Source organism: Ostrinia furnacalis, unplaced genomic scaffold, assembly GCF_004193835.3.
Source record: "Ostrinia furnacalis isolate ACB-3 unplaced genomic scaffold, ASM419383v2 OfSCF3116, whole genome shotgun sequence".
Lineage (NCBI taxonomy): Eukaryota > Metazoa > Arthropoda > Insecta > Lepidoptera > Crambidae > Ostrinia > Ostrinia furnacalis.
In genome coordinates this window covers 304,692-315,463 of record NW_021133355.1, presented here as the reverse complement: position 1 = coordinate 315,463, position 10,772 = coordinate 304,692, and the positions used below count along the sequence as shown (strand labels likewise).

The 10,772-nt window shown below is 35.2% G+C and overlaps 1 protein-coding gene across 5 annotated transcripts in view; it reads right to left on the bottom strand.

Annotated features, from left to right (window-relative positions):
- Positions 1–4,010: 4,010 nt before the first annotated feature.
- The window catches only part of LOC114357278 (mediator of RNA polymerase II transcription subunit 15), a 147,488-nt gene continuing 140,726 nt past the window's right edge, over positions 4,011–10,772 (bottom strand). For 4 of the 5 annotated variants that reach the window (XM_028310812.1, XM_028310810.1, XM_028310811.1 and 1 more), the window contains one exon: positions 4,011–5,631. In XM_028310812.1, the coding sequence (XP_028166613.1) occupies positions 5,419–5,631 (213 nt within the window). In that variant the 3' untranslated portion in view covers positions 4,011–5,418. The remainder of the gene's footprint in view (positions 5,632–10,772) is intronic. The other variant, XM_028310815.1, reaches the window with a different exon arrangement.

Sequence of the window (10,772 nt, the reverse complement as noted above, 5' to 3'; positions counted from 1 at the left end):
ACAGCTGATTCGCTTCGTTCAGAAATTTACAAAAGCACAAAATGGGTGTAATATAGACCATAGAGTAGAATTTTTCATCGTAATCGATCTTCAAAAAAACTGAAAAATGTGTAGAAAATTGTGTAATACGAAGAGTTGATTTTTCTTGTTTTTTTTTTAACTAAACTTTGATAAACAGCGAAGTTAATAGTATAAATTTTATACAATGAGACCATAACAGTGACCTATTGTCTTTTTGTCTTTGATAATAAAAAAAGTTAAATCAATAAATATTATATCAAGCGGCAGACCAGTCATAACTTTTCTTTAAAATAAACATTAAACTTTCGGAAAAACTGTGATGAAATGATGATGAAACATGACGAAAGATGTTTAATTTTGGCGAAAGGTGATATAGCTAGGATACCGCCATCTAGCGGGGAGTAGCAGTTTTTTTTCAGTTACAAAAACTGTCAATAGATGGCATTGTTTAGCATTGAGGGGTATTTCGCCAAAAATGGTCAATTTTGCCTAATTTCCTTGGTACGAAATATATTTTTGTTTTTAACTATTTTTCGTTTCCCATTGTATTAAGTAACAAAAACTAAGCTAATATATCTAAAAGGGGTGTGATAATTCGTTTTAGTTATAAGGTCATGAATTTTTGGTAGCCAAGGAAATTATTATAAATATTTTTTTCTCTAAGTTTTCTTGTGTGGTTTGCTTTTTTTTTTGTTCGACCCATTTTTGTGTACCTTCGCAAGCAAACATACCAATGAATATTGTATCATTACGACCTTTTTACACAACTAAGGAAGATAAATTCAGTAGATTGAGTTAAGAGTTAAAAACAAGTTTTTCTATATCTATTCTGATACCCATTTCTTAAAATTTAAATTTTAAACTTATTCCAATAAAGAAATACTCAAAATTTGACTTTACGCCGAATTAAAAATGGTCTTTTATAATTTCCTAGGCCTTTTTATGCCACGGAAAACAAGGAAATTAGGGCCAAAGAAATTAGATTTATGCCTAAAAGACACCACAGACATAAACCTGTTTACCTTATGCATTTACTATTTAAATCATGGGTTTACCCCTACAGACACTACATCTGTGTAAATAAACAATAAAATTAATCCATTGTTTAGCTGCAAAAAACCGTCCAAAGAAATTGACTTTTTAGTAAACAAAAACCCAAGGAGGGACCTACTTACGCGATTTGTCGAGAAACTGTTCAACGAAGTACTGTCCTGCCTCGATGGCCTCTTGGGACGAAATGGCCGAGTGTAACGGTGCAGTGCATTACATTCTAAGTTCTTTCGTTTCGTTACTACAATGGTCGAAAAGAAGACCCAGGGAAATTATACTTTTGACTCGGACAAGAACTTAACTTCACTTTATTTCCTTCCTTTAAGTATTTGACCTCTCCCTGACCCCACCTTGGGGGAGGCCTTTGTCCAGCAGTGGACGTCATTTGGCTGAAAACGAAAGTATTTGACATTTAAAGTTTTTATTTTCCGATAGCCAAACTTTTCTCAAATATAAAGAGAGTGCTATTAGAATGAAATTACGCTTCAATTTGTTCTAATGGTGCCTTCATTTTGGCAAACAACAGTACTGGACATAACAAGGAAATTAGAAAAACGACTTTTGATTAAGTTTTTCTACGGTATTATTTGTAGTTTCTGCTATTGTAATAGCAAAAACAAATAAAACTTTTGATTAACTTTCCCATAAAAATAGTTTTATACATATAAATATAAAAAAACATGTGTTCGCCTGCCTGGACACAGAAAATTTACTGTTTCGGCGAAATACCTTGAGAAACATTTACTTGCGGATTATTTTATTTAATTTTAAAGTTTATAATAATTATGTATTATGTGTAGGTAGAACAAAATAAATACTAGTAAGTTTAGGTTTAGGATGTATAAATAAAAAAGTAATCTCACACTTGTCTCCTCTAACTGCCCTCTGCCAATATTTGTTCATACTGTCTTCTATTGTTGTTCAAGGCAAAACATTGCCATACGGAGATTCAGGTTTAGCATACCTCAATAGATGGCGCTAGTGCCAGTTTTAATGCGGTAATCAAATGGTAGGTTATGATATGACAGAGGGCGCTACGTACCTTCTCGTACAGAATAATATCACAAATATCGTATTATGTTTTCATGTTAGTTGGCTGGCACTACAATCAGTGTTTGTTTACCTGTGGCATAGCCATGGTCCGGGTGGTAATTTTCCTACATTTATATCTTCATGATACTCAATTATTTTATGATGTTCTTGGTTGAAATCTTATAAATGTTCATGTTCTTGGTTGTTCATCTATACTTATAATAAATCTGTAGANAAAAGTAATAAAAACCACCGGTTATAGGGGCATTTTTTGGAGAAATTTATCAAATAACCAAAAAATCACAATTTTTTTAGCAGATTTTTTTCAAAAAGTATCATTTTTTATTATTTTTTGGCCTTTTTTTGTGTATTTTATGTATTTTTTTAGTATTGCCTGTTATTTAGCATTATTACTGTTTTTATTTTATCAGGATATACCGCTTAGTTTAAAAGTTATTACGTTTTCTTTACAAACAATAAGTAATTTGAAGAAAAAAAATTCTATAAAAAATTAAAAAAAAATCTCAAAAAATTTTTGACCTCTTTTTTGTCGATAAAAATAGGTCTAGTTTCATCTATTTTCATATGTACACTTTAACGTGACTCACACTGTATTAGAAAAGCTTGTTTAGAGTGAAATCAAAGTTGATTTAATGAAGCTTTAGAAATCCTAGTGAATAGAATATGAACATTAGGTCAGAGGTTAGGGGGGTACCCATGGAAGAGTTTCCATCTCATAATTTAAAAGAGATATTAATGTCCATCTTGAGCACAAAATTTTACTTAGGTTCACTCTTCAAGGTGATGTTTGTGACAAAGCATTGTCTAATAACATAGAGGTAGCAGATAATTCAAAGAATATTCTTCCTAAGTAGTAAAATACTCAAAAACAATTACCTATACTGGAAAGTTTATTCTGGTCAGCCAACTGCAAACANTATTTATTTATTTATTTATACTTCAATGCCAAAAATATTAACATTAGGCGAACTTAATGCCATAAGGCATTCTCATCCAGTTTACCTTTGATTTTGACAGTACCTAGATAATATTTTTTATACATGAGAATAGCATAATAGAGGTACTCAGCTTTTGCCTACGGCTTTGTCCGCTATATGTTTGTATTTATTTATAAAAAAAGATAAAGTTACTTTCGCATTTATAATATTATTTAGTAGGGATAATTCATAACGATTTTGTCAAAAGCAAGTAAAGCAGATTTTGAAATAGTCTGAAATAGTACCGGTACCAAGAACTTATATTTTTTTCGTTATCCAAATGTTAATATTATTTGACATATGTTTAGGTATTCAGTTTGGCAATTTGCCATTCATTCAGGTACTCCAGTCCTTCTTAAATGTTATAAAATTTTATGGCTTTTAAACAATTTTTGCCAGGGGGGACAACAATCCTCAAATTATTGATTAAAAATCTAGTCCTGTTGTCTCCCCTAGCCAGGGGGGACAACAGGATTTCGAAATCCTGTTGGCTCCCCTAGGGGGGCCAAGCAGGGGGGACAACAGGACTGCACCATATTTATATCTTCATGATACTCAATTATTTTATGATGTTCTTGGTTAAAATCTTATAAATGTTCACGTTCTTGTTGGTTGTTAATATAAAATAAATTAAGCGCTTTTTATAAAAATGAGATTTTGTGTGGCTATTAAATATTGCTCAAATCTCAATTCAAGATTTAGGAATTTATTCTAATAATAGAGAATTTTAATCTTCCCTATTCTAGTTTCAAAAATTATGTCTCCGACTCCTACATCACTCTACCACTACAAGGTAAATATTATAATTTAGTCAAGTGTTATCAAGCAGGTATACAGGTTAATTACTTCTTAATTGATCAAAGAACTAATCAGCATATCTTTTGGGTAGATAAAAGAAACAAACACATATTTGAGTAGTTTTTGCATTTATTGGGTATGAGGAACCTTTCTGGTCAACATAAGCTACAATGGACATTCTCTGTTTACAGTATATTTACAAATTTCAGTATCATATAATATAATTCATATCTATGTCTAGGGTAATGCTTGTAGGGGTAAATTACTGTATATTCACAATAATTACGAAGACCTAACAAAATCATCTATACACATAGTAGCGTTGTACAAAATACTACTCTAATAGTAAAATAGTCACACTCCGGCTGGGACCTTCCTTCTTGCTGCGAGCTTCTCAAACTCATTCCTAATCCTGGTCGCCAGACTCTTTGTTCAGCTCTTCAATGGTTAAACAATGGACCTAGTTTATTTTAAATACAGCGAATATTTAACTTATACATTTTAGATATATCCCTCACTATGCGGATTCGATCCAGAGGGGAGACTAAGGAATCGGTTGCCTTCATCACATTCTTTCATTATGTACATCATTCCGACTCACAATTCTATTACAACTTGTACTATATACAAACAATTTAATTATTAAAAAAATACAATGTTAAATCGCTATTACCACTAATATCGATATAGGGTTGGAATAAAAATAGTTTTTTTTTCGGTTTCAGCGTGCAAAATTGACTAAAGCCAGCGACGCACGAGGTCACATTCTCGCAACGATCTACTCTACTCGACTTGACTCCACTCGCGGCAAACGTTAACATCGACTGCAGATAACATACATTCAGACATCTATATTAAATTGTAACGTATAATTAAAGTATCAACTAAACGAAAACTGCACACAACACGTTCAGTAACGACAGATCATTACATAGTCTCGTCCCTCCCGGAACACTTTCAATTTATTGTAACACAGTAGTGAAATCGATAAATAACTTAAATTACATATATAAAAATATAGAAAATAAATTAACACACAGTCATTGTTCAATGCGCAGAAATATCAACTATTCCGTTACATTCAATATAAACACACGTCTTACAGTTATCTTAAATGGAATACATTACGTGGATAGCGATACCTAACATTAACCGAATAAAAGTATAGACGCACATAGAAACACTAAAGACTCGTTGCTGAGATGCGTAGCAAAAGCATGGCAGTTAGCACAAAATTCTGCACCCTAAACATTACTAACAGAAAAAATATACTTCTATGAATGAAAGCATAATAATGTGAGGCGATCGCTCGCGGGCCCTCGGGGGCGCCCGGGCGATGCCGCGCGGCGGCCCTCGGCGCTCGACCGGCGTGTCCACACTCCTTGTTAACCTACGAATTAACATAACACAGCCATAGTGACTCCCCGGTCCTGCGTGCGGGGTCGCGCGCCGAGGGGAGGCGTTGAGGTCTGGGGCCGGCGGTGCCGGCGGGCGTGTTCGGCGGGCGCGCGCCGGCGGCCTACGACACCGGCGGCGGCGGGCCCTGCGGCTGCGGCGGTGGCTTCGTGCCGGCGGCCGGCAGCTGCGCCAGCGTGTCCTGGCTGGCGTGGGCCCGCAGGTACGTGTTCTCCACTTCGAGCTGGTTGATCCTCTCCATCAGTTCGGCGATGCGTTCCTTGAGTACTTCCACCTCCTCGCGCACCGCGAACATCAGGTGGCTCTTAACCAGATCCTGTAACAATTCAAAAAGTTACGTTAGTTTAATCAAAAAAATATGTACACACATTTTATTTCAGACAGCTAAGTTGATAATTATTCTTGATATCATGAACTCAATAACACAAGTCGATAAACATGTTTTGTAATACGCAAACATCGGTTTTAAATTTGGTCAACGCTTTTCGAATAAAATGTTTTATTGCTAGACGCTCGACCGGCTTCGTGGATGGTAAACTATGTAGGAAAACGAACAAGTTTATAAGAAACACAAAGTTTGAAACGAACCCGTACATTTGTATTAGGCACGACCACGTAACAGGGATCCCGTTGTCCCTTCTGTCGGATCTCGTAAAGGCAGGCATCTCGGGGTTGTTGCACAACGTCGATCATGTTATAGAACGCGGTGAACTAGTTATTCAGGGTCACTAATTTATAATATGTGAGCGACACCGGCGACGGCTGATACGCGACTGGCGGTGGCGATGAGTGGACTTGCGCGAGGAAGTTCCACTGGCGCGACTTGCAGGCGACTGATGGTCTGCGCGCGCGCTCGCCCTATATAAAATGGCGGCGCACACGTCACCGCCACGCACGCGGGCCGCCCGTGCACCCTGAACTCGACAACACACACAACCCAGATTGCTATCGATTGGATCCTTGTTTTTCTCGAATTTGATTGTGGCAGTATCTTAAATATATAATAACAACACATATACAATGTAGAATTTACTCATATACGCAATTTTCACACCACGTTTACGATACATAACATACGAGGTACAAATATCGATGTTACATCGAAAAAGAGTCGGAATAAATTCCTAACCGGGTTCTGATGGAATTAGACAATACAATTAAATAATGAGCTCATTACTAAAATTTTCACAATTAATTTCAAAAGTTTTAGCGTAATTATTTTATGCAACTGCATTTATAGTTTTGACCGACTGAAATATGCGGACGCGTAAAGCAATCGATGCTTGAACTGCTTTTATGGGCATGATGAATAGCAAAAAATCGTGAATACCGGAGCTAAATATAGGCACATCTATTATAGATCGACAATACGTCTCTACATTAACAACACAAATTGAGAAGGCTAACAAGTGCCGAATAACAACCTCGTAAAGGAAAGAATCTATTTGTATAATCAATTTGGTTCGTAGAGCAAATATCAAACAGAGAATTTTAACAATTAGAATTGGACACGCTAATGTGTCGGTACGTCCATGGGCGGCGATGTTTACGACATAAACGGTGGCCAGTCTGCTGGAGGCAATTAAACTTCATTGGGTGCTATTTTAGACTTCAATAAAGGGATCTTCCATGGTATCACAGCTGACCAAAATAAAACCATTGGCTGTGAGGTTTGCTTTAACGCATCATTCCATTCCAAAGTCAATATGACCATGAAAAATAAATATTTCAATTTCACATTATGTATTTGAACTATTCAGTAAAGTAAACAATCTAGTACCACAGTTAAGATTTTTATGATAATACTAGGTAAGAATGCGGATACCATTCGCAGTGGATAATGTAATAGCAAGCTATAAATCCTCTCAATTAGATCAACAATTCTCATTCTTTAAAGAAACATTTATTTTCTTGTTCGAGAGAACAGTGGATAATATTGGTTCAGTGACATGTTTCGGTGTATTTTGGTCCCGCGCCTACGTGTATGAAAAGTATGAAGCTGTATTTTTGATGGGCCGGTGAGTCAAGAATGCACACCGGAGCACCGGACTATAAGTGGTGCGTGATGATTTGTCTCAAGTTATAATTAGAATCAGGATATAAATAGGATCTTGATGAGATCTTATTAACGGGAGTGGGAGTCCTGACCTTCAATAAGTGGGAGACGAGTGTTTAATTTGCACCGGTCAGCGCCGGCTCTCGTTAGCACCGGCGCCTGCGTCACAGTTGCAGAACGCGGCGCCAATATACTCATTGAGAGCATTGATGGCCAATTGAGGTTTTATGCAAAACTAANAAAACTAGATGTTATTGAGGTTCGTTGAACAGATCAACTGTGATTAGTTGCAATTACTGAACTACATAGTGAAGATAGCTAGCTAGACGATGAACACGTGTCTGACTTTGATGAGACCTAAAAAGATAGCGATAGTGAACACGAAAAGCGTGTAATGAGGTCGAGACAATATAAAATATTTTTGAAGATAGAAGCAGCGTGCAACAATCACCAGATGGAGAGTGACCGATATTCTAATTAAAAGTCCGCTGAACCTAAATAGCGTTCGCTAGTCGAAAACAACGTTATGTAACCCACGCGTTCAAGGCCTTATGATAAAATGGATTGTATTGTTTTCGTAGATAACAACAACACACACCGGTTTTGCGCAGCTTGTATTTAAACTAATCCTTTATTTTTACATCGTGGTTCAAAGTTGTTTGTGTAAAATCTTAGGTAATCAACAATCTATAACATAAACTATAATCGAACTAGCGGCATAACTTACATACAATACGAAAACAACTTTTCGAATACAAGCAAGACTCGTCCTTTGCGAAACCTGATTAGTTTTATTTTTAAGAGCAACAACAAAGTCAGAATACGAGTTAAAAGACTCATAAATAAATGTGACTCCATGTGAGGACGGAATTTAATTATATATTAATGCATGACATCATACGAATACAAAACAACTCACCACACTTGGATGTAAAAACATTGTCAGTGAATTAAACTTAAAAGTCAGTTGGGGAACACAATTCATAGTGCAGAGGTCTAGAAAATGTAGAATACAAGTACAACGATAGAAAATAATTGGAAGAACAATGAAGTTATGAACACGATTGCTGAAATTTAAAAAATACACATTGAGAAAAAGGAAATTCCAACACAATATTTTTCTTTCGCGTCCCTAAAAAGGTTAGGAGAGTTCACGAACTTGATCCGTTGTGTTTTTCGCAGTAGCGATTTTTTATCAGTTTTAGTGAATACATAACAACTAAAAATTGCTGTTCTGCTCTTAGTCATAGCAATGTTTTCATTTTCAAAATCGATAAAATCGGCAGACTTTAAAACGAACTTTGGAAAAGGAAGCATTAAGAAATATCAACTATGTTAAAAGACTGGTATTAACAAGAGGGACTTTTGAAAAAATATACTTCTTGGCATGGTGGGATTGCATTAGTTACTTTGTATAAATAACGAGAATACCATTTTAAGTAGAGATAACAGGAAAATATACCACAACTTGATACTTTCTGCGATGAACTCTCCTCATTACCATACGCGTATGGGCAAACCGAGTGGCGCGATTTCCCAAATGCACGTAAAAGTTGTGCGACCGGTGCAAGCGCAGTCGACAGCAACACCTAATGCGTTAAGTTGTATGTACTGTATATTATAATTATTATAGTATGGTATACTATAGAAAAGTATGAAAATACCCCTCTTTCTTTTAGGTGATTTGCTGCGAAGACATGAAGCTATGTCGCAAAGTTTCAATTGTTGTAATGACCATTACCGTCAAATGTATATTGCGCTGATGTTGCGAATAGTACTGCAGTTAGATATAAATATTCCTCTGGTATATCGTAAAGATTGCAAACATATTCACGCTCTTTATAATTTTATTAGAATTTAGTGTTAGCAATTTTGAAGAAACATTGTTGTAATCACAAACAATAAATAACACTTATTATGCTGGCCGTAACAACAAAATTGTAAAATATAATATTTGCATGCGCTTATCTACAACGCAATACAGCTGTTCTCGCGGTGATCGCATACAAAAAATATTCCGTTGTGTTTGTAATTAATTTATTTTACAATATTTACAAATTACTGGAGGCAAACATTACAATTGCGCATTGCCAGAACAATTTGTAGTACTTAATCTAAAATTAATTTCGATTTTCGACGTTTTATAAAAGGAAATTGGAATGTTGGTTTCTTGAACGTAAACATAATGCGATTGATTTACTACTTAAATATTTTGTTGATTTTCGTTAGGTAATAATATTTTATCGTTGATTTATGTCTTCTCAAGGCTAATAACAGGTTTATTTTTCTTTATTAGAACTACAACTAAAACAAAAACAATAAAAACATACGAGTATGACACGAGCACCAAAACAAACTTATCATTTTCGTTTCTTTCCTTTCATCGTTCATTACTTCACTGTAATAAATTGGGACAAGAACATAAAGAAATGAAGATGAGGCTTCGTTTCAAATTGTTGAAACTTATCAGAAGTCAAATATCGGTATCGGTAATATCGGTATCAATAACAAGTTTATGGATCCGGCTCTAATCGCCACATGAGCAAACATTGCTGCTTCGTTAACACCATACACTTGATGGAGAATGCTATAATATTTGCTTAGGTGTACCTAGAAAACAACAGCGTTTATTAATATTCGTGACACATATTGCTATTTGCTCAAAGTGTTTGTTTGGCGTTTATCTCTTATATTTACATTGCCATTACTTAGTGAATAAAACTTATTTGCGGTTTCAGAGCATACATTGTCATTGTCTTCGTCACGTTACACATAAAATATCACTAAACATACAGTAGCTTCCGTTGTATATTTTTCGTCCTTTTCCTCATAATTTTCAGGAATTTTCATAGATATTACAATGAGTATTTTAGTTTCATTTCAAAATCTTGATTTGCCAGTTTGCATTTGATAGAGACAGATTTGATTTTCAATTAACACATGAATAGGACCATTATTTTGCAATTTTCTTTTTTGTATCCTTAACCTGTAAATGAAGATTGTTTATTGATGAGAAGAACCACGTCATTCCGCGTCCGTGGCTCCAACGACCTTTATGTATGCTGAATCACTTTTTTATTGTGACTGAGATATAAAAAGCAATAAATAAAGTTGCATTACGTAGGTCCCTACTAATAACTTGAATCTTTCATCGTAAAAGAGCAAAAAGGTTTTTGACCTTTCGATCACGCGGACAACACACGTTATGCACATTCGCATAATATCTAGGTTGACTTATGTCTGTCTAGACATGAATTTCCAATTGTACGCTGACCAAGGAATACCTTATTAAAATTGGCTAAATCAACAAAAATTACGTAGCAGAAAAATAATACAATTATAGAAAAATAATGCAAATAATATGTCATGTAGAAAAACTACGAATGTCTCGTAGTTTTCGA